Consider the following 24,613-nt stretch of genomic DNA (forward strand, 5'->3'; position numbering starts at 1 on the left):
GCAGTTTGAGATGGAGGCATGTTATGGGCCAGCATGAGCCAGGGCTCCCTGCCCCCCAGAATTTGACTTCATTGTTGGAAGACCAGCTAAACATGTATTAAACAACTAGAAAATGACCAAGTGCAGGACTGGCCAAGAGAGCCAGAGAACAGCATGGGCTGGAGAGAACTCACAGAGATCCTCGGGTTTGAATGAGCCTCAGATTGGGAGTGAAGTGTCAGGAAAGGGAGGGAGAGTGTACCTATGGGAAGACCGAGCGAGGCAGGCACACAGGTGAGTATGCACTGGAACAGGGAGTAAGTCTTGGCTCCTTAGAGGCTTCCTGTTGAAGAAATACGGACAGGTCCATAAGTAGCCCAAGCTACAGATAGCCCAGAAAGCCATCAAGCTCTCTATCTTCCAGCTCTGCCTCCTTGATGGTGAGATCCAAGGAAGTAGCTTCTCTAAACTTCTGTTTCCTCGTCTATGAAAAGGTAGGATCACATACTTTACAAGTATTGTAAAGATTGTAAATGCATAATGCACATAAAGATCTTCTACCATGTTGGATTCAGAGTAAGCAAGCGATAACTTAGCTGCTTTATCACTCATTTAGAAACTGTGTCAGACACCTTAGGGATGTAGAAATGGACCAGATGTGGATCCTTCCTTTAACTACAGGAGGTGACATATAAAAGAAGGAGAAATTACTTTTGCCTGAGCCATAAATTCTAGGCTAAGGAGTCTGAGTTTTATTTGGTGGGAGAGGGGGCTGTGAAGCAAGACACAGGTGGTATGGAGCAGATTAACTGGGTAGTGAAACACAGAATGCCCACGAGTGGAGAGCCAGCCAGGAAATTGTTGCAATAACTTAGATGTGAGGGAACTAAGGCCTGGCTGAGGACAGCAGCAGTGGGGATTGGATGTAGAAGAAATACTGGATCCAGAAGATATTTCCAAATGACAGATTTGATAAGAGTGAATACACAGAATAAATAATGGCAGTGAAGCAAAGATAACTTGAATACTTTGATCCTGAAAGATTGGCAGAATGGGGTTGCCCATCACTAAAATAATAAGACGTAAGGCAACAACACATCCTCTTAATGCAAATGCACATCCATATATACTGCAACACTGTATGGCTGCTTTTCACATTTGCGTGTGTGTCATTTGCTCTGTGTGTGTGTGTTATTTGCAGTAGAGACACTGTGGTCTCTACCCATCTCATGAGAGCCCCTTTAGCTCCCTCACAAACAGAAGTTGGGAGCTTTTGACAACCATTTTGCATCATAATCCCACCCCCAATTCCAGCTACAGCTAATGGAACAGGGATGAATGCCTGACCTAAAGTGGACCACATTTTTTCTCTTAGAAACTTGGAATTAGGATTGAGAGTTCTAGTTCTATCCGGGCTATTTACTGGAACTCAAGTGACATGCACTTGGAAGGTACAGAGTAACCATCATCTATTTATAAAGTAGACAGAGAAGAGAAATCCAGTCTTTCGGGAGAGAAGAATGAGCAGAACAGAGCAGAGATGAGACAGAGAGAGTCCCTCTTGATTCTGGTAGCTTCATATTTCCTGGCTTCCAGACCGTGAAGAGGCCTAGCTGCTTTTAGATTCCACATGATAGCCCTGTACCCATCAAACCAATTCTCCTGTTTGCTCAAGCTGGTTTGCATAATTTTCTATACTTGCAGTTTGGAACATTGACTAATGCTGTCTTTTATTGAAATAGGGGGCCTTGTTGAGGTCTGCAAGAAGTTCATGTTTTTTAGTAGGCAAGTTCCCCACTGTAAAGGGGACATAGTCCATTGTCAGTTCCTCAGAAAAAGTAGGTAACTGGAACTTTGATGACAGGACCTAGGTAGGAAGGAGGGAGATCGAACTCCTGTCCAGATATTAAGAGGTCTGGATGTCTTGCACCTTCATGAGAATCCAAAGAGGAAAGCAGGAACCCAAGCAAAATCTCCTTTCTTTCCTGAGGATGAACTGCAGATATGTTGTCCTCTCTGTGTTTGGCGTGGCAGTGCATGGTTAAGAGCAATGGATCTGGTTCAGACTGTTCTGAGTTCAAATCTATGCTCAGTCTCTTTCTCACTGGGCACATTACTCACTCTCTCTGAGACTCAATTTCTTTAGCTATTAAGTAGGAGTAATACCTATCGCACAGAGTTGTGTTGGAGTCTCTAAGGGGGACCAATAAGTAGCACCCAACTTCTTTGCAGCCCAAGTTTTGTACCTTTTAAAAAATTTTTTAAAAATGAGGATTAGTAGAGACAGAATGTCATCCTCAAAAGTGACGCAGGCTGCAGTGAACAATGCCAAGTATGAGAGTTAAATAAGTCTATACTCTGGAGACCCTTCACACCAGGGAAGTGTGAGTCTGCAGAGTGTACACACTGCCCAGGTTGTGGCCCCCCACTAGTGTGAGAGAAGACCCACCCTCAGAACCTATGATAGATGAACTCTACAACCAATGGCTGTCCCCGCCCCCAGCAGGTCACTGGGGGTAGCAGCAGTGAGGAGTGGGGCAAGATACCACAAGAATGGGAGAAATCCCTCTCAGCAACCAGAATGGAGACAAGCTGTCTCGCCACCCCATCTCCCAATTGACAGTTGTTAGAATTAAGTAAAATAATCCAGGCAAGTCACATCCCATTGTATGGGTATCTATCTAACCAAATAAAAATCAGCCATTCTTCTCAGCAAAGAGAGACATACTGAAAAGTTAGGACACAAGGGGTTCTGCCCACCACTGCACTCAGGAGACGTGAGATGGGATGTGTAGATCTGTAACTCTCTCAGTATCTGTCCCGCCGACCTCAGGTGAGATGTGAATACTTCCATATACTGGCAGTGATTGTTGAATGTATTGTTTCCAGTTTTTATCTGTTACAAACAATGCTGCTATAAACATTCTTGTATTTGTTTCTTGATGCCCATATGTACACGCTTCTATACAAAACTGGATTCTCTGATCATGGGGTTATGTATGTGGCCAGCTTCAGCAGAAACTGCCAAACAGATTTTCAGTGTGACAGTCCCACTCCTTGAATGTCTTTAGACATATGTGCATATGAGGACAGGCTTGATGTAAAGGGGTAGATAGACAGACCAGGCTCCAGTGTGAGAAGCAGCTCTCTTGCGGGAGGCAGCAGACTTTGTCCAAAGACCTCCCTGGCCCTCCACCACGAGGAAGAAAAAAGAGAGGCAGAGAGAGCCACATGGCCTACCAGACCTCCCCTACCAGAGATTCTCTCAGGACCAACCTAGAGGTTCCAAGTGTCAGATTTATTAAGGAAATGTATTTTCTTCCATGTGTGGAGCTGGCTAGGGTATGGAGAAGAAAAGAAGGTGGAAGTGTGAGTACAGAGAATGTGCCATTAGAGGTAGATTTGGAGTTGTCCACCCAAAGATTAGACTATCCCAAATGTAAGCTCCATGAGAGCCATGCCTCCTGCATGTCTTCATCCTCACATATCCCAGTGCCATGGCTGTGCCTGCCACATGGGAAGAGCTCCATCGACACTTGCTGAACGAATGAATAAATTCCTGATGAGCTGACTGAGGGAGCACTGGCCACTGCAGGGGATACAAAAAGAATCAGACATAGTCTTTCCCTCATGGAACAGAGAGCTAAAGCACTTTGGGAGGACAGGGTGGCAGATAGAAGAAGAATCAGCCTTGAAAGAGATTGACCAGGAGCAGCTTTGAGGGGAGGAAGCGAGTCAGGAGAGGGCAGTCACAGGAGCCACAGGGTTGCAAAGAACGGATGTTCAACAGTACTGAACAGTAGTCAACATACAGGAGTCCTCTCAGAAGTAGCTTCTTAAAATAGGATGGATAATCTTTGCCAAAGCTATTTCAAGAAAATGCAACAAACATAAGTCAGATGAACATATGGGCATTGTATACGTTATGTCATCACGACATGTAAACATAACACACATCTCATCATGTGAACAACAGGAAACAAATGGCATATTTTCTGTTCAGGTAACAAGAACAATTTGTCTGGTTAGCACATGGGGAGCCACTGTAATTTGTTCCCCAAATTGGGAGATTCATTTATTCTTCCTACATTCTGATGAAGTCAGACATCATTTATCCTCAGAATGGAATCAGTAGAAACCAGCTGGCAGAGGCCAGAAGGAAAAGAGAAGGAGAATTAAAGATGCCAGGTACTTCGCAAATAATTTTGCTTTGTGCTCACAATAGTCTAGTTAGGCAAGAATTACTGCCCCCATTTTGCAAATGTGAAAACTCACACTTTCTAGGAAAAGGGACTTGTTTGAATGCACACAGCTAGCCAGGGTGGAGCTGGTGTCAAATGTAGATGTGGCTCACCTAGAGCCTATGCGTCCTTCCCACATCATGCTACCTGCCTCGACAGTGAAGTGTGCTTCTTCACTAGCATGGCACCTGGCAACACTTTATACACTTACTTCCCAGTGGTAGGATTTTTTAAGGTTTAATTTAATTTTATTATTATAACTTTTTATTTTAAAATGGTTTGAAACTCATAAGAAATTGTAGGAATAGCACAGGGAATTTCTGTATATCCTTCACACAGCTTTCCCCAGCGATAATATCTCTCTATAACCTTAGTAAATTGTCAAAACCAGGAAATCCATGTTGGTACAATACTATTAACTCAGGGTTTTTCAGCCTCAACACTGAGGTTTTAGCCCAGACTAGTCTTTGCTATGGGGCCCGTCCTGCATATTGCTAGGACACCCCAGCCTTTACCCACTAGATGCCAATGGCATCCCCCTCCCCAGGTGTCACCACCAAAAATGTCACCAGACTCAAAGATAGCTTTTAAAGTACCAAATTGCTTCACATGCTTTATTCAAATTAGGACTTTTGGTTCAGTAGTATTTTGGTTTAACACAGCAGAGCAGCAAACAAAAAGTTAAAAAAACAAAAACAAAACATAACAAAATCCTCAGAATTGAAAAGACATTTTCAAACCACAAATATATAACTATCCTTTGAAAAATTAAGGAGAAACATAAGGCTGGCTTTTGACTACCATACTTCTCAGATTAAATAAGTACTCTCAAAAATCAAATTCACAGAAATGTGTTACTCATCCCAAACTTTACACTAGGCACATTTCTCAAGCAAATCTTAAAATGGAGGTTAATAAGGTTATTTTCTCACATTGTTAGAAGGAACTGTGTAAATATAATCGCATAAAAATATACTGTCTGAAATAATGGCCCACTCTTGCTGCTGCTGCATGGCTGATAAAGGAGCCCTTAGCCCCACCTGGTTTCAGCTAAGGAGGACAGACACAGGGCCAACAAAAGTTGATGGTCATCTTTGCTCCAGCTTTGACAAGCACCCCTATCCCTAGACAGGGATGGGACCCTTATAAACTTCCTTTGGCAAGTCAGAGCCCTCCACAGGCATTGTCCCTGGAAAGCTCTGTTGCATGCTCAGACCTTGGAGAAATGATGGGCATTTCAGTGACATTCTAGTACAGGGGACCTTAACAACACTGGGCTGTGGGCTAACACAAACTCTAGCATCACTCACAGGGGCCATTGTCCATTAAGGTGGGTCTCCCTGCCCTACAATCCCAAACCTCTGCTGTCACATATGGATCATTTATCACATGTGTCCACCACTGCCTCTTATACCTGTGCGTACAGAGAATGTTGCTGAATTGTTTAGAAACCCTTGGCTGTAACAAATTTATCTGGATAGTGAAGCTTCTAGTTTTAAGATCTTCTGAACCAACGGGATGTGGCAGAGCCAAAAGCAAAGGCTTAAAAGCTATGCCTTTGACTTCAAGGTGGCCATTGGCATACTTCTACCCAGGCCGGAGTCTGCAGGGGTTAGGGGAGGACATGTCACTGGAAAGCAGGCATCTCATCCCTTCTGCCTTCTTAGGGGTCTAGCTAGTGGGAGATCATGCAGAGCAGGGCAGCCCCTGGCCTAAGAACTCAATGCCTTTACAACCTATTTTTTAAGATATTGTTTCCTCTGTCAGAAAAGCTAGTCTTTCTGGGCATGTTGCACCAATACATAAATTCCTTTTTAATGACTTTCTGATAAAAGGCAAAGTCCAAAATAACTCAGGATCTGGTAACGGAAACAACCTCTAGCTTAGATTTTGGTGGATGGGGGGCAAAAGTGGGGCACTCATATACCTTTCTAAAGGTGTACTAAGGTTTTGTTTTCCCAAAGGAACGTATTATGTATTTCATTGTCAAGCACTTGTCTACAATTTAACATCCATTTATATATGCAATTATCCATTTAATATTAATTTATATCCCCGGGACCTTCAAATTCAAACGGATTTATAAATTCACAATCCTAATGCAACAAATAGACTTCTTGGGCTCTGCACTTAATTTTGACATGGGTGATATTTGGGCTTTGGAGTTTTCTAGCTCAAAACGTAATATCAAAAACAACATGCCTGAAGTCAGTGCATAAAAACACAACTCCTCCCTAACCAAACTGAAAGGAACATACAAATAGAATGCTCTGGACTATGTAAAGTGGTTTTGAATATAAACTCACATTTCTTTTTAATAGTGTAAAAATTAGAAAAAAGCTAACTCTGAGAAATAGTAAGCTCTTTCACCTACTTAGGGTATAAAAAGATGCTACTTCAACTGTACCACAACAGTCTCCTAATAACAAGGGTCCTTCACTCGAAGATGTCACGGGAGGCACTAAAACCATGTATCCTCTAAAGCAGGAGTCTCCAACCCTCAGGCTGTGGATGGGTACCAGGTCTGTGGCCTGTTAAGGAACCAGGCCACACAGCAGGAGATGAGCAGCAGGCAAGTGAGTGAAGCTTCATCTGTATTTGCAGCCGCTCCCCAGAGCTAGCATCACCACCTCAGTTCCACCTCAGATCATCAGGCATTAGATTCTCATAGGAGCACCGGTCCCTGGTGCCCAAAAGGTGGAGACTGCTGCTCTAGAGAGCACAAGTTGGCCCCTTTAAAGACTATTAGTTTCCAGTGGCTAGAAACTTCTCTTCTGCTGGAGTGGGTGCTTCCTTAACATGACACATGTATAGCTATTTGCAGAAAAGCCATCTGTAGGATATGTTCATGAATTTTTCAATGGGGAGATTAAATGTTTCAAGCTTAAATCACAACATCCACCTGTTTTCAATCTTTATTCAATTCAGATTTTCAGACCAAATTTTCCATTTCAAGATACATTAGGAGGCTGTTGACTATCCTTGAGAAATGACTTTAGGTAACCACTTTCGAAGGACCTGAGCAATGCCAACAATACGAATGGGATGAGTTAATACAATCATGGAGAAATTATACTGGTTAATTTTGTTAAAGGTTTGTAAGGTACTCTAAAATATCTTTGCTTTCCAGAGATATTTGTATAGATGTAGATTTCCCAGTTGACCTGTCTCTGAACTCACGACTTAAAAGATTTCCATTCTTCTGATAGATTTTCTAGGCAAATCTCACTACTAGCACATCTAAAAGTATGCCCTTGATCTTTGCCATCTCGAAAATCTACATTCTGCTGAAATATGACTGTTCTTTTCTTGCCAAAATTTGTCTGCTTGTCTGCTGCTCACAGATGGCCGAGGTCAAAAAACTAAACTCCATAAAATGCAAATGCAAAGTCTACCAAAAAGATTCAAAGGACTTTTAATCTTTATGAGCCTAAAGTTACAGTATTTAGCATCCCAACAAACAGCCCTTAGAGGATTAAAGGACCATTTAGGATGTATTCTGATAGTTTCCCTGATCAGCTAAAGGGAGTCCATAGAGGAACAAGGAAACACAGCAGGTCACCTTGCGTAATGTGCCTATTATGTAGTCTGGAAGAGAAACCTGGGTCAATGTCTCCTATTGGACTTCCAGGCACAGGCCTGCTTATCTGCAAGTTGGCCAGGACTGTTCTGTAGGAGGAAAGGTGGGTCATTGGGCTGAGCCCAAGTTGTCAGGTGCCACTCTGCTCCCAGCCCCTTGCCCTTGTAACTACAAAGAGCACATCCTGGGCCTTGGAGATTGTCCAGGCCCTGGCATCATGATGATTGGCTGGGCAAAGGCTGGACTGCAAAAAGCTCACTGTCAAGGTTGCTTGTTAAGCGACCAAACGTCATGGTACTTTCCTTTCACCTACAAACCTGTGTCCCATTGCGTGAACCAAAAATGCACAGTTGATTCTTTCCCATGATGCCACAAAAAAGCAAACTATCCCATTTCCTCCCAATGGCTGTTCCTTGAACTTCTGACAAAGAACATGTGACACAGAACACAATACCCCAAGTGGCTCGAGGCAACACACTCCTATGAAACATACAATGGAGTCATGGAATGAAAACACTTAGCATATTAAAATATGCAAAAACTGTTGTGCTAGAAAGCAGAAACATAGGGAATTTGTGAAATAATGTACAGAATCCAACACTGAAACTCCAGAAATGAAATGAGCATAAGTCTGTTTCTCTGTGAGCTGACATTTTGTGCATGGACTCAAGAACCACAGAGTTGCTGGGGAAGCCTTCACCCTGGTCAGGGCAGATGGAAGGATGAGCATGTGAGGGTGTGATCAGCTAGAAAGCCCACTGCTCATCTGACAGGAGGAAGTTTCTCTGCCTTCAGGGCCAAGTTTCATGGATGACAACTGCCCTGCTCCCAGGTGCTACAGGATGTCTGCCTGGGTTGTGGTCCTGCTCCCAGTGGACTGAGATGCCTCAGCATCCCCAGAGCTCAGTGCAGTGGAGAATTAAAGCAGTTTATTGGCAGGGCACCAGGCCAGGAGATGAGGGAGCTAGCACTCAAAATCTGAACTTCTTAAAGGATTTTAGAGTGAGGGTTAGGGGTTAGAGGTTGAGGGTGAAGCTGATTGGTTAGTTCTTGAATGTAAGCCTTGGCTGTTTTCCTTAGTCTGATTCATTCACTTTCTGACGTCATTTTGTCTGGGTGCCTTTGTCATTTTTGTCGGGTAATATAACTGGGTTGAAGAACCAAGATATTTCTGCAAAAAAATCTTATGATTGTGCATCAGTGACATTATATTTAAAGCAAAAGTCAGAAACTAAATGCCTTGTGACCATTGTTATTGTTTAAGCTATCATCATTTTGTGCTTAACTAGCTGCATTTTTCTATTATCTCAAGCAAAGTGTGCTTTTAAACATTTTTCCTGGAACTTGCTTTACAGGCAGGCCTTCAAAACATGACTAACATACTTTCTTAATCTTTGACTATAAACTACGTGACAACCAAAGCAACTGAAACATTTAGTTAAAGCTTATCTCTAGACTAATACCTAAATATGTTTACTGTTAACTGCTGGTTTTACATACAGACTGCCACATTTCCAGCCACTGCTTCAGAAACTCTTTAGATAGGTACACACATTTCCTTTACCATCCCTGGACCCAATGATCCGTGGACCCACTTGCCCATAAGGAAGAATCTGAAATCCCTCTGGTGGAGGTCAGGTTCATTAAATGATCTGAGAACTTAGTTTTTGATCACTACAGCTGGATAAGATGATTAAACCATTACAGTTTTAAACGGAATGACCCTCATTTATTCAAGTTGAGGTAAATATTACTGCAAAAAAAAGTAATATTAACTCCCTGCATTGTGGAAATTTTGCTTTTGGGATGAGTATGTGTTTTCATTCCATTCAGGAAATACACTCTTAAATATTTCCTTACTCTAGCCAATGTTGACCCTTCCTTTGAAACTAACTTTTTGAAAACAAATAAAACCTATTTTAACTTCCTTATATTTCTTTACAATATGTTTGCTATTGGTCTATAATGAAAAGTTGGCACTTTATAAAATATATTGACATTTAGCAGATTGCCAGTTTTAGTACTTGGAAAGGCTGTAATCATGTACAGAAAGACTGGGCTGTTCAAAATATCTTACATAATTCTGAACCTTTATAAAGTTTTTTTCTAAGATTTGAGGGAGAGCAAAGCTAGATTTCCTTTCCTAACAGCCATGTTTGACAGCCATTATATTATGAAATAAGTACTTTTAAAATTAATGGTTTGAATTCCAAATTATACTTCTGAATAAGTTTTTATGAGAAAAGTTGCTGTATAACTCTTTAAAAAAAACATTTCTTATCTATTTTATTCTAGATTTAATGAGTTACCATTTTAAAGAATACCAGAGAAAATTATTATTTTGATCATTATATTGGGATTCTAATTTTACCTTAATTTCATTTTAAATAATACAAACAATCCAAAATAATGCATTATTAACATATAAATCAGCATTTCAACCTGAGTTATAGGCTATATACATTATCGATGCTTTTCAGCTAAAATATACTCATAAATACACAAGAAAACTGTAAAATGTAGATGTTGTCATTATGCAATAATGCTCTATAAAAAAAAGGTATACCAGACCCAATACTGAACATTGCATGAAGACTTAATTGCTTTTGTGTTTAATAACAACAAAAAAGATGTAATTCTAGTACTCACTTATTTCTATTGTTGTAAAGTTTTTATAAGTACATATAAATTAAATATTATTTCATCAATGCAAACATTTTTTAATCTGCTTTACTCCAAATGTAAATTATAATTCATTAATTTCTGATGGCTTTCCACTAATAAGTTACTATTTTAAAATGTTTCCGTGATCAATTACTTTGGCAAACACTGCTACAGTCAAAGGGATGTCTTTAAACCAGAATTCAAACTAAATGTTTCTATAAGTTAAGATGTCCCAATTTAAGTCAGAGAGATATCTGGCAGTTTTCATAGCTTGATGTTAATTCAGATGAGTGCTATATTTCAGGTGCACTGATTTATCATTTCTTAGATGTATCAAAAAAAAAAAAAAAACAAATGGAGCTACTTTAAAATGGAGTGAGAGCTGCCATGCCAGAAAAACTGCCTCCCAGGTATTATGCTTCAAACCTTTGAAATGTTAAAACAGAACAAAATAACCTTTGGACTGGGCCTAAAGCAACATTGTACCCCAAAGAACTGGTTGCAAAGATAACAAGAAAGTTATTATGATTACTAGGTTGAAAATTAAAAACATTGTTTAGAATTAGCATCATTATGTTATCTGTACCAATAAAAATGCCTTCCGTTGATGTAGCTGTTCCCCTTCCCTTTATCATAAATATCTATTGTCGTTGTCTCCTAATTGAAACACTATTTGTTTGGGCTTCTGCCTGAATCAATGCATCCCAAATAGCTATTCTTTAATCTCAAATAAATGCTTATTACTTCTCACTTTGAAAGGCCTGTTTTTTTTTTTTTAGGTTAACATGAAAGAAAGCAACACGTAGATTCTCCTCTCCAGTATGGTAATAATTGTCTTAGTGTTTATTCTAACCAAGATAACTAAGAGTAATGTACAGTTCTACCTTTACCCAAAGGAGGTATATTTCAAGTAGCAAATTTTACCAAAAGTTTAACTGCTTTATTAGGTATAACTCTCAGCACATAATGTTTAAAAAAGTACTGCTTCTCTAGAGCAGGGGTTGGCAGACTTTCTATAAAGGTCCAGATAGTAAATATTTTAGACTTTGCCATATGGTCTCTGTTGCATCTACTCGACTCTGCTCTTATAGCAGAAAAACAGTCATAGATGCATGTAAATGAATGGTGCATGGCTGTGTTCCAATAAAACTTTATTTATGGACACAAATTTGAATTTCATACAATTCTGTGTCACAAAATAGTATTCTTCTTTTGAATTCTCCCAACTGTTAAAAAACTGCAAAAAAAAAAAAAATTTTTAGCTCTCAGACCCTTTTTAGCTCTCAGATAAGAATAGGCTTCAGGCTGAATTTGGCCCATGGACTATATATAGTATGCCTATCTTTGTTCCACAGAACAACAGCGAAACCTTCCATTTCTCCTTAAAGATTAACATTACAAAACAGATTGATTGTACCAGTCATGAGCAGGAAAATATGAAAACTAAAGAGAGACAAATTACCAAGAGATAGCCGAGGTGTAAAGGAATCAAGTCCTCATCCAGAATGCCCACTCACCCTGCTCCTGCATGGCCATCTCATCTTAGCATCCACAGCCATCAACAGTGAGTAAAGGGTGACCAGACCCGGTGTCCACAGTCCTCCAGCATGCAGGGTACCCTTCTGGTTCTGAGCAATAATTACTTTCTGGGCATTTTCATTATCTATCAAGTTACCACTACCCACTGTGTCTCCGAGTGGAACAGAAAGCCATCTTTTCATCCATCTCCTGAATTTGGAGTTCAGCAACGAAGAGTCCAGCTTCCCTGACTGCTAATGGCCCAGAGGAATCTAGCAGCTGTTATGTGCTCTGCCTACACAAAGGGGTTTGGGGAGGAATGGCCAGCTCCTGTGGCTCACAACCAAGGCCTGCCTACCAGATTACTACTCTGGCGTTTCAATTCACCAACTTCTTACTTTGACGAAGGACAAGACCTTTCTACAAAACATTTTAAAGAACATTTTTGCCCAGTATGGGAAACCTGGGCCTTTTCACATCAGAGAGGAAGGACAGAAGAAAGGAAATTCGGAAATACCGTTGTTTATTGTTAAACTGCACGCATCATCAGCTGAGGAAGATCGCCTGTCTGCCAAGACTTCCCAAAACCCCAGGAGCTGAAATATAAAGTACAGCATAAAAGGGTGTGCAAGTGGCCTTTACTTTTTTAAGGGACATTTGTACACAAAGGCACAAGTAAATAACATCAAGTCTGGGCAAACATCTCCCAGTTCCCAGTTAAAAGTAAAGGATAGCGGGCCAGGGCCCCATCCGGTTTTCTCTGAGAAACAAACGCCAGTGGGAAGGCTCCTGCGCGGACCCACAGTCCAGCGCCTTCCCGTGGTGCAATGTGGTGGGATACTATGTCCTTTCCCTGAGACCTGGGGGGTCTCCAGCAAGCCGCAAAGACTAAAACACGGTGTCTACTGTTAAAAACACATCCCGAGGTCTACCAGCCCCACTCAGGAGTCAGAAGCCTTTTTCTTAGAGAAAACTAGTGCTCAGAGTCTTAAGGATTTCTTCCCATTCAGACCGAGGAGGGAGACTTCAAAAGGCCTGCCAGGAAGATCTAAGCAACGAGAAAAGTGGCAGGGAGGTTAGGTGCTTTGCCCGGTCTAGCCATGCTGTGCTCGCAGGGTCTGTCTGGATGCAAGTTTATGATTGAGCGGCAACATCCTTTCCTTCCATGCTCCCCTCACTCCAGGTGGACGGACGATGCTCAGCAAATCGTCCGGGCAAGTCACCCGGCGCAGTCGCCTTCCCACGGTCCCTCGAAGCGCTCCGGGGCAGTGCAGGGGGCCGAGGACCACGCCCAGCGCTCAGAGAGCGTCCGCTGGGCGCATGTAGCGCAGCGTGTAGTTGGCCCCTGCGTTGTTGTCCCAGTACTCGCCTTGGGCGCAGCGGTAGCAGATCGCGAAGTGGACGGCGACGTTCGGCGCGTCCGTGTTTTCTCCTTCCTTGGGCTGCAGGCCCGGAGGCAGGCACAGCGAGAAGTGGAAACGCTGGACGCCCGGCTCCTCCTCGGCACCCGCGGGCCCAGGTTCCCCCGACAGCGCCTCTGGCCCCTGTGACTCCACTGGCTCAGGATGCAGCTCGGCGGGCACGTCCATAAAGGAGCGCCACTCCGTGAAAGTGTAGCGCACGGCCACGGCTCTCGGCCCAGGGCAGTCCAGAACCCGTCCAGAGCCTGTCACTTCCGCGCCCCAGGGTGCCGAACAGTGCACGCGCTCCAAGCACACGCGCTGCTGCTGCAGGCGCTCTGCTGCGGCGCTCGGCCCGGGAAGCTCGAAGAGTGGCCGGAGCCCAGGAGACTGCGCGGAGAGGGGCGCGGCGGCGGCCGCTGCCATAAGGCCGGGAAGCTGCTGCAGGTCCTCGGCGCTCATGGGGAAGCTGCGGAGGCGGGAGAACACGGCTGGCGGCACCTGCGGCTCCTCGGCCTGGCTGAAGTGTTTCACGCTCGCCAGGCTCAGCCCCAGCGCGTCCGCGAACTGCACCCGCTTCTTGCACTTGGCGCAGCAGCCACCCGGGCTGTGAGGCGCGTCCTCGGCCCTGTCGCCGTCCTCCGCACCCAGCGTCAGGGCAAGCTGCTGTCGCTGCTGCAGGAGCTTGGCCGCCTGCAAGATCGGGTCGGCGGGCAGAGAAAAGGAACGCGCGCGGAGGCGGCGGCGGTAATCCAGTAGTTCCTCCTGCTCCTGGATGGCAGCCTCCTCCTCCAGAGACAAGGGTTCGGCGTCGGGGCTCTCGGACTCCGCTATGTCGCTGCTGTCCCTGCCATCTTCCATGCAGAGGGTCCTCCCGGCGGGCAGCTCCTCGGCTGGTTGCGGGTCTCCAAAGGGCGCGGGTCCCTGCTCCTCCAAAGTTAGCAGCTGCGCCCCCTGGGGCTCCATGAAGCCGGCTGGCCTCGGGACCTGTCTGGGTCGCGAACCCTCAGCTCAAAACTCCTCTGGCGACTTAACACCTTTAATTCTTGACAGCGCGCAGCGCCCGCCCCAGGCTTCAGAAGAAAACACAGTTCCACGTGGGTGCCTCGGGGTTTTAGCGGCTGCCAGGGCGAAGTGGGAGGAGGATGCGGGCCAGGGGCCGGCTCCCGGCCAGGCCACCTCGGGACTGAACCTGCACGCCACCGGGGAGGGCCGGGGGCGGGGAGGCGCGGCCGCGAAACACCTGGAAGCAAGGCGGCGCGGAGCGAGAGCGCGTGGGCGGGGTTCTCGAATACTCCAGCGGAAAGTGGAAGACAGCTTTCTGGAAGTCGGGGCCTCCCTTTCACCTCCCTCCCACCCAGCGGGTCCTGCGGCGGTCCTGCCTCCGCAGCTCCTGGATAAACTCGCGCTCCGTTTTCGTCGACACTGGCATGAGCAATCTTCCTCCTACCCATAAAGTTAGCCCACAGGTCCTGACCTGTGTGCCCTTCGGAGTGTTGCAGAGAGGGCTCCTCCTGGCTGTCGCATCGGTCTAGGAAGTCCCATGGGCAGGGGAGTAAATGAGGAAAACCCGTCCGCGGGGAAGTTGGGAGGCAGCCAAGCCGTGAGGCCCGAGAGCATGAAGTGCCTCCCTTTCGACCTCTTCCGTCTTTCCCCAAACCTCAGGGCGCCCCCAGCTCCAAGCCTACTCAGAAGCTGGCGCGCTGGCCTCTTGGCGCTTCTGAAAGCCGCGCGGCGTGGGCCTGGGCGGAGTCTGGTGCGGGGACGCGCGGAGGAGTGGACACGCAGCGAGCTGCGAGCAGCCGGAGGCCATTCGCGCGGGGCCTGGGAGCACGTTCCCTCTCCTCCCCTGTTCCCGCCCGCTGCAGATGCGAGTTCGCGTGCACCGCCCCCACCGCGGCGGGACACCCGCGCCACCGCCCCCTACGCCCCTTCCTCCTCGCCCACCAGGAGTTGGGGCCTGACGCGCACTCAGACTGCAGCTCTGAGGCTGCGGGAGTCCCTCCACGCCCTTCCGAAGGAATGCGGAACCTGGGGGAGACTTCCAAAAATGTTTGTTGTTTTTGTTTTGTTGAGGTTTACTTTGATCGAAGTCGGTGATTCTCAAAACTTAGCGCGTATCAGCATAACAGGGAGGGGCTATAAAAAGGCATTGCTGGGCCCAGTCTACAGTTCTGATTCAGTAGGTCTCGGGTGGTGCCCCACAGTATTCCTAACAAGGGCATGCTGATGCTGCGCTCTGGGGACTGCATTTTGGGAACTACTAATAAACCTATGTGGACAGTGTATAGTAACTTGTATGAAACGTTGTTGATTCTAGAAACACAGAGCCACTATTTCAGAAAAAAAATCAAAAGCAAAGCCAGACTACCCAAATCATTTAATGGAGGCATAATAACTAAAATACCTTATGGTCTGGCAGAATTAAAGGGGCCAGGGCTTTAGGCATTTTGGTGTGGGGCATGTAAAAGTGCTGGTAAGTGGAGGGTAAGCATCATATTAATAGTCAATATTGACCGAGTGCCCAATGGTCAACAGTGCTGAGGGCTCCCTGTGCATGATCAGAACAACCCTGGGAAGTAGGAGTCATACTGACCCTGCTCTACATGTGGAACATAAAGGTGCAGAAAGGTTCTTCATTGCCCAGGTCTGGCAGCTAATTTGTGGTGGGATTTGAACCCAAGTAATTTATTTATTTTATTTTTTAAATGAAATTTATTGGGGTGACATTGGTTAATAAAATTATATAGGTTTCAAGTGTACAATTCTATAATACATCATCTGTATATTGCATTGCGTGTTCACCACCCAAAGTCAGATCTTCCATCACCATATATTTGACCCCCTGTACCCTTTTCTACCTCTGCCCCTCCCCCCTTTCCTTCTGGTAACCATTAAACTGTTGTCTGTGTCTCTGAGGTTTTGTTTCTCCTGTTTGTTTGTTGCTTCAGTTTTATATCGAACATATGAGTGAAATCATATGTTTCTCTACTTTGTCAGGCTTACTTCGCTTGTCATGCTAGTCTCTAATCCATCTATGTTTTCATAAATGGCGGTATTTCATCTTTTCCTATGGCTGAGTATATTTTGTTGTATATACGTATCACATCTTTCTTTATCCAATCATCTATGGAAGGGCACTTCTGTTATTTCCATGTCTTGGCCACTGTGAATAATGCTGCAATGAACTTAGGTGTACATATATCTTTATGAATAAATGTTTTCAAATTTTGAGGCTAGATACCCAGAAGAGGAATTGCTGGGTAAGATAGAAGTTCTTAATTCTTTGAGGAGCCTCCATAGTGTTTTCCATAGTGACTGTACCAATTTATATTCCTACCAGCAATGTATGAGGTGAACCCAGGTAACTTAGAAGGAAGATTTCTCCCATGGCTAAGCCAGGGCTGGGGGTGGTGTTCATGAGGAAGGGGCTCTGCTACCACTTGCTAGGATCTCGTGGGTACTCCCCTGCCCAGTGTGGAATGCCATGATTGCATCTCAACTTGGGGGCTTACAAAAGGCACCAGATACATGGTGTGTCTTCCTGGAATAACTCCAAGATTTCATGAAGAAAACATTGTTTTTATCTTTAAGTCAATATTGACATGTTATGGAGTTAAATATAAAATTTGCAAACTATTTTAATTTGAGACAGTGCTTCAAAGAGATTTTGAGGTTGTGGTGACTCTCTGGGCTACAACTCTCATCAGAGCATGGGCCCACTCTAGGGCAGGGACTAGAGGTAAGAGGGGTGCCTAGGGAATGGATTTTAGGGAGACATCACTCTCTGGGGCATACCGTGCCCTGATCCCAGCCCTGTTCCATTCTCCTCTCTTCAGTGGATACATTAGAAGTCCCCACCCTCATGGAGCTATCAGTATATTGGAGGAGACCACCATTAACCAAAAAGTCACACAAACAAATATAGACTTAGCCACTCTGGCAGATGCTAAGAAGGTGAGATCTGACCTGGTCCAGGAGGCCAGGGACACCTCTGTGAAGAAGGTGAGTGGGAATGAACAGCTAGGACTGCAAGGAAGAACATTTCAGCCCATATGCAGGCCTTGTGTGGGAAGGAGTGTGGAAGAGTGAGACTGGAGAAAGCCTATGTGCCCCAAGGGCAGAGAGCAAGGAGGACCTGGAAGAGCTGGGGATGGAGCGGGACATAGGCCACTCAGGGCCTTGAGCAATTAGAGGCCTTTGAAGGATTTTGAATCACAAGTGTGACTAACCAGATTTAAGTTTTGAAAGATCATTCTGCATGCAGGATGAAGAGCAGAGTGTAGGGGACAGCAAATGTGAGAGAAGCTGATAGAAGACTATTGCAGTCTTTTGCGTCAAGAAGGGTGATCATGCCTCACTTGAGAGACGTGGTGACGGTGGTGGGGTGGACAGATGTGAGAGCTATTTATGAGTGAAAACCAACATAACATGCTGATGGATCCATACAGAGGTAGGTGAGAGGGACAGAGAACTCTTTTAGGATTTGGACATGAGCAGTTGGGTAGAGGCAGTAGCAGTCACTGGGGGAGAGACCACTAGAAGAAGAATAGAGTGCAAGATCATGAACTCCATTTTGGGCAGGTCAAGCTTAATAGGTTCTTGAGTTCTTTGTGACACCAATTTGTTGACACCAACTGAGTGTCCAACAAATCAAATCTGACTCTGACTGCCTGGAGTTAGCATCAGATCTCACAGTTTAAAGGGCTCATTTCCATAAGACTGCCCCCACTTCAGATGCCAGATGCCACCACACTTTGGCCCAGCCAACTAAAAATTTGGGAATGCTCATAGTCCCACCCTCAGGTTTGATAATCTGCCAGAATGGCTCACAGAACTCAGGTGAAGGGGATCAGAATATGTCACCCCAAAATGTCATTTTTGCCTAAGAATTTTAAGCTGAAGGCAATTAAGATAACAGCAAAAGAGACTATCCTCCCAACTTTTGCCTAAAAGCAGGGCATAAATTTCCTTTTGTAAAGGTAACAAATTGTAAATATGTCTCCATCTCTTTTTTAAAGATATAATTGACATATAACATTATATTAATATTTATAAATATGTCTCCATCTCTTTTTTTAAAGATATAATTGACATATAACATTATATTAATTTCAGATGTACATGATTCAATATTTGCATTTATTATGAAATGATCATCACAATTAAGTCCAATTCATATCTATCACCACACATAGCTATAATTTTTTCCTTGTGATGAGAACATGAAGATCTAGTCTCTTAGAAACTTTAAAATATATAATACCATATTATTAACAGCAGTTATCATGCTGTATATATACCGTGGTTGACTTATGACTGTGAGTTTGTACCTTCTTACCCACTTCGCCCATTTTGCCCACTCCCACTCCCTACTTCTGGCAACCACCACTCTGTATCCATGAGCTTGACGTTAAGTTTGGTTTTATTCTTTGCTTAGAGTCTACATATAAGTGAGATCATACGATAATTGTCTTTCTCTGTCTGATTCATTTCACTTAGCATAATGCCCTCAAGGTCCATCCATGTTGTCACAAATGACAATATTTACTTTTTTTATGGATGAATATTTCATTACATATACATACTATGTCTTCTTTATCCATTCATCTGTTTAGGGGCACTTAGGTTGCTTTCCTGTCTCGGTTATTGTAAATAATGCTGCAGTGAACATGGGAGTCAGATATCTTTCAAGTTAATGTTTTAGTTTCCTTTGAATAAATACCTGGAAGTGGAATTGCTGAATCATGTGGTAGTTCTAATTTTTTGAGGAGCCTCCATACTATTTTCCGTAGAGGCTGCACCAATACACATTCCAAACAACAGTGCACAAGTGTTCCCTTTTTTCCACATCCTTGCTTGTTTTTTTGATAATAGCCATTCTAACAGGTATGAGGTGATATTACATTGATTTGCTTGTTTCTGATAATTAGTGAAGTTTGGTACCTTTTCATGTACCTGTTGGTCATCTGTGTACCTTTTTAGGAAAATGTCTATTTGGATCTTCTGTCCAATTTTTAATCAAATTGTATGTAATCTATGTATATATGTATGTATGTATGTATGTATGTATGTACTTGATATTGAGTTGTATGAGTTTTTTATATATTTTGGATATTAATGCCTTATCAGATATATTTTGTAAATATTTTTTTCCATTCAGTGTTACTATTTCATTTTATTGGAGGTTTTCCTTGCTGTGCAGAAGCTTTTTAGTTCGATGTAGTCCCATTTGTCTATTTTTGTAAGATAGTGGTCTAGTTTCATTCTTTTGCATGTGGTTGTCCTGTTTTCCCAACACCATTTATTGACGAGACTGTCCTTTCTCTATTGTATATTCTCGGCTCCTTTGTTGTAAGTAAATTGACCACATATAAGTGGATTTATTTCTGGGCTATTTTGTTTAATTGATTTATGTGCCTGTTTTTATGCCAATACCATACTCTTTTGATTATTATAGCTTTGTAATATAGTTTGAATTTAGGGCTTGTGATGCCTCTGACTTTGTTCTTTCGCTAGATTGTTTTGGTTATTTGGGGTCTTTTGTGGTTCCACATATATTTTAGAATTTTTTTTGTTCTATTTCTGTGAAAAATGCTATTGGAACTTTGATAGGTATTACATGAAATCTGTAGATTGCTTTGAGTAGTATGGACCTTTTAACAAAATTAATTCTTCCAATTCATAAACACAGAATATCTTTCCATTTATTTGTGTCTTCTTCAATTTCTTTCATCAACATCTTATAGTTTTTAATGTATAGGGCCTTCACCTCCTTGGTTTAATTTTTCCTTGGTATTTTATTCTTTTCGATGCAATTATAAATGTGATTATTTTTCTTAATTTCTCCTTTTGATAGTTTGTTATTAGTGTATAGAAACATAACAGATTTCTGTATATGGATTTTGTTAGGTTTATTTATTAATTTACCCATTAATTCTAACAGTTTTGGGGTAGGTTCTTTAGTGTTTAATATATAAAATATCATGTCATCTGTGAATAGTGACAGTTTTATTTTTTCCTTTCTGATTTTGATGCCTTTTATTTATTTTTCTTTCCTGATTGTTATGGCTAGGACTTCCAATACTATGTTGAAAAAAAGTGGCAAGAGTGAGCCACTTTTTCCGATATTAGAAGAAAATATTTCAGCTTTTCACCATTGAGTATGATATTAGCTGTGGGCTTGTCATATATGGCGTTTATTATGTTAAGATATGCTTCCTCTATACCCACTTTGTTGAAAGTTTTCATCATAAATGGATGTTGAATTTTGTCAAATGCTCTTTCTGCATCTATTGAGATGATTATGTATGTTACTTTTATTTTGTTAATGTGGTATATCATATTGATTGATTTGCAGATATTGAACCATCCTTGTATCCCTCGAATGAATTTTGTTGAGGACTTTTGCATCTATGTTCAGGAATATTGGCCTGCAATTTTCTTTTCTCCTCTCTCTCTTTCTTAATCACCAGAGATGAGTCTTATCACTGGAGGTAATACCGATTTGAGGCTGCTTAACCTTACTAAACCTTATAACATCTATAAACCTTATCAAATAGTCCTTATCTTCCATTAGTTTCACCCATATAGCTACTTCCCCACAATTATTGGTTCTAGAAGCCCAAGCTCCTTTTCTTTTGTCTTGTCATGTTCCCACAATTTATCACCCTTTGTAAAAATCATATATAAGCTGCCAGGCCTAACAACTTCTTGAGTTTTCACTTTTTTCTTTTGATGATCCCATGTGCATATAAAATAAACCTTTTCTCCTATTAATCCGTCTTTTCTCAGTTTAACTTGGGGGCCCTAGCCACTGAACTTCAGAGGGCAAAATAAAAGTTTTTCCACTCAAACACAGAAAAACACTTTATTTGCATTTATGTTTATTACACATGGTACAACTCAGGAACAGTCAAATGGAAGAGATGCATAGGGGAAGGTATGGGGGAAGGAATGCAGAGAGTTCCTGCCCTCCCTCGGTGTGCCACACTCCTAGCACATCATTGTGTTCCAGAAGAGAAAATTCTCTGAAACTTGTTTATCAGAAGTTTCATAGAGTTCAATCTCTACCTACCTTTCCCTCCCTGGAAGTTGGTGGGTGGTAATGAAAGTACCAGTGATTTAATCGCTTGGTTTTTCTGGTGACCAGCCCTATCTAGGGTGCCCACCCTAAGCTACCTGATTAACATAAATAAGTGTGATCAAAAGGGGGCTCATTATAAATAACAAAAAACAGTCCTGTCACTCAGGAAATTCCAAAGGTCTTAGGAGCTCTGTGCCAGGACTGGGGCAAAAGCCAAATGCATATTTTTATTATACCTTGGTAGGATATACAGGTCTAGAGCTCAGAAGAGGAAGAGGTCCCAGGATTAAGCTTCAGCAACTCTGGCATTTAGGATCCTCTCCCTTGCCTCCCGAAAAGTGTGGACACAGTGGATGGTCTCTGGTTCCCACCCCTCACCTCTGCTCTGGCAGGCCAGGTGGCGTCGTAGACTTCTTTCCCAGGTTCACTGTCCCCTGAGCTTCCACCCAAGACAAGGCCCAGGTCCTCTCTACTCTGGAGTCAGGATTCCTGAAGTCAATTGATAAATGATGCAGCATGCAAAATAACTTTTTAAAATTCAGCCCACATAGTCCATACCACTGAAATGTGTTTAGTTCTATTTCAAATATCATGTGCCTCAGCTGATAAAATATTTACTCCAGGCATTCAGAGGCTCCTAGTTTTACCATCAGTTCTGGTTACCTATTGCTGCATAACAAACTGCCCCAAATATAGTTACTTAACAAAATAACAAGAGCATTTATTTTGCACGTGAATCTGTAAATGGGCAGAGCTCACTTGGGTTCAGCTTGTCTCTTTTCCATTGAAGACTGGGAATGGGATCAAATGATCCCCAGTTCTGGTGCCTAGGCTGGGAAGACCCAGACTGTTGCAGCTAGGACCGCTGGTGCTCCTCAGACATCAATCTGTGTGGTCTCCAGCAGAGCAGCTTCGGGGCGGCCAGACTTGTAACCTGTTTGCTTAAGTAGAGAGAGAGAGACAGAGAAGCTGTATCACCTTTTATGGCCGGGTCTTAGAACTTCTCAGTGTCTCTTCTGCTACATTCTGTTCCGCACAAGTGAGTCACTAGGCCAATGTATTCAAAGAGAGAGGAATTAGATTCCACCTTTTGATGGAAGAGTATCCAAGAAATTACAGATGTGTTTTAAAATCACCATACTATAATAGAACAGGATAAATTTAAAAGGACCCAAGGGAGCTCAGCTAGTTTAAAGCTCAAATTTTTCAGATGTGCAAGCTGAGGCTTAAAGAGAAAAACCGAGTTGCTCAAACTTTCCACTCAAGGCAAGAATTGAGCTGGAATAAAAACATTCTCTTGATTCTTAATCTTTGAGACCGAGCCTCAGGATTAAGAACTTTATTTCTATATATACTATTATTCCTCGATTACTGTTGTTGTTTTTTTTTTTTGACATTTAAACTAGTCAATAAATAATATTATATTATTTATGTAACATGAAACCATGAAGGGGATCAGAACATGTCATTCCAAAATATGCTACTTTGGCATTGTTTTGGTCCATTCAGGCTGCTATATCAAAAACCACAGACTGAGTGGCTTATAAACAACATTTATTTTTCACAGTTGCAGAGGCTGGGAAGTCCAAGATCAAGGCTCCAATAGATTTGGTGTCTGGTGAATTCTGTTTCTTAGACAGTTGCTTTCTTGATGCATCCTCACATGGTGGAAGGGGCAAAGATCTCTGGGGTCTCTTTTATAAGTGCACTGATCCCATTCATGAGGGCTCCACCCTTATAACCTAATTACCCCTTAAAGCCCACACCTCCTAATACCATCACATTGAGGGTCAGATTTCAACATATGAACAAACATTCAGACCATAGCAGGCATATCGATTATGTAAGCTGAGGGCAATTGAGAAACAGTCAATGTAGGAAGGGCCCTCTGACCTCCTCCTTTCTACCTAAAAGCAGGCATACAATTCCTATGAGAAAAGTGTCTTCTTGGTACCAGGAAAAAGAGAACATTCTTGTCACCTGAGACAAAACTCAACACTGAGATGAATCTATATAAATAAACCTAATAAAATAACCCTTATCTTCCAATAGTTTCCCCTGTGTATTTCCTAGTCAGTTTCCCACAATTTACCACCCTTATCCAGACCCCTTTTTCCTTTGTCTTGTCACATCCTCCAAATGTATTGTTCTTTGTTGAAATGGTATCCAAGCTCTCAGTCCTATCTATTTTTTCGGTCTTCATTTCTTATACATAAAGGCCTTAATTACAAATAAAAATATTAACCTGAAATAAAAATTGTATGTTTTTCTCTTGTTCTTCTGTCTTTTGTTATTTTAATTCTCAAGCCCAATTATAGAACCTAAGAGGGGAGGAAAACCCTTTCCTTCCCAACAGCATACATAATGTGTTAGAGTATTTCAAAAACACTTTAAAATTTTAAAGTATTTTAAAAGAGCAGAAGCACTTTTAAAAGCATTTCTCCTAACTCTTCTTTAGTTTTTTTGAAAGAGATTGGTTTGCTTAAGTTAAAGTCGCAGTGATTTTTCAGGTGCGTAAATGCAGCAATGGAAATGTCCAAGAAAAATGCCTTATAACTTGAAGGGATCAAATTCTATAGCACCTTAGTCCCCATTTATCAATGCAACTAAAACGCAGCAATGGAACAAACTTGAAATAAATTTGAAAACAACGTGACTCTGCTTGACTGCTTCATTTTTCTTTACATGTGTGCTTTCTAATAGAATCAAGGAACTTTAAGAAGCATTAGTACATCTGACTTGCTTTAAAAGTGAAGAAAATAAAGTCAGGAGAGATTCAAATGATTTGCTTAATCGAGATGCTCATCTATCCAGAAGACCTAGAATTAAAATGATGCCTAGTACAGCTAATATTTACTGATCACCGTGTGCTAAAAACTGCGTACAGTATTTCTTGTCATCACACAGTCCAGTGGGACAGTTGTTATTGTTATTAGGTCTTGGAGGCCTAGACAGGGTAAATGAATTGCTCTAGTTACCCAGTAGTATACTTGCTCAGCCAGGATTCGTACTTACATGTGTCTGGCACATTCGACACATTTCACTGAGCCCCACTGCAGCCCTCTCTGCAATCCCTCTTAAGACAAGACATGTTGCTTTTGGCTTTAAAAAAAGGCTATCAAGAGCTGCGGGCTTGAGTGCAGAC

General features: G+C 42.6%; 1 protein-coding gene across 1 annotated transcript; it reads right to left on the reverse strand.

The window, feature by feature from the left end:
* Positions 1–12,453: 12,453 nt before the first annotated feature.
* PPP1R3G (protein phosphatase 1 regulatory subunit 3G) lies at positions 12,454–15,189 on the reverse strand. Its single transcript, XM_006909293.3, has one exon. The coding sequence runs from the start codon at positions 14,346–14,348 to the stop codon at positions 13,281–13,283; it is 1,068 nt and encodes a 355-aa protein (XP_006909355.1). The 5' UTR covers positions 14,349–15,189; the 3' UTR covers positions 12,454–13,280.
* Between the last annotated feature and the right edge of the window lie 9,424 nt (positions 15,190–24,613).

Source organism: Pteropus alecto, unplaced genomic scaffold (genome assembly GCF_000325575.1).
Source record: "Pteropus alecto unplaced genomic scaffold, ASM32557v1 scaffold121, whole genome shotgun sequence".
NCBI lineage: Eukaryota > Metazoa > Chordata > Mammalia > Chiroptera > Pteropodidae > Pteropus > Pteropus alecto.

Coding starts and splice junctions, on each gene's coding strand:
- PPP1R3G (XM_006909293.3), bottom strand. CDS start 14,348: ATGGAGCCCCAGGGGGCGCAGCTGCTAACTTTGGAGGAGCAGGGACCC.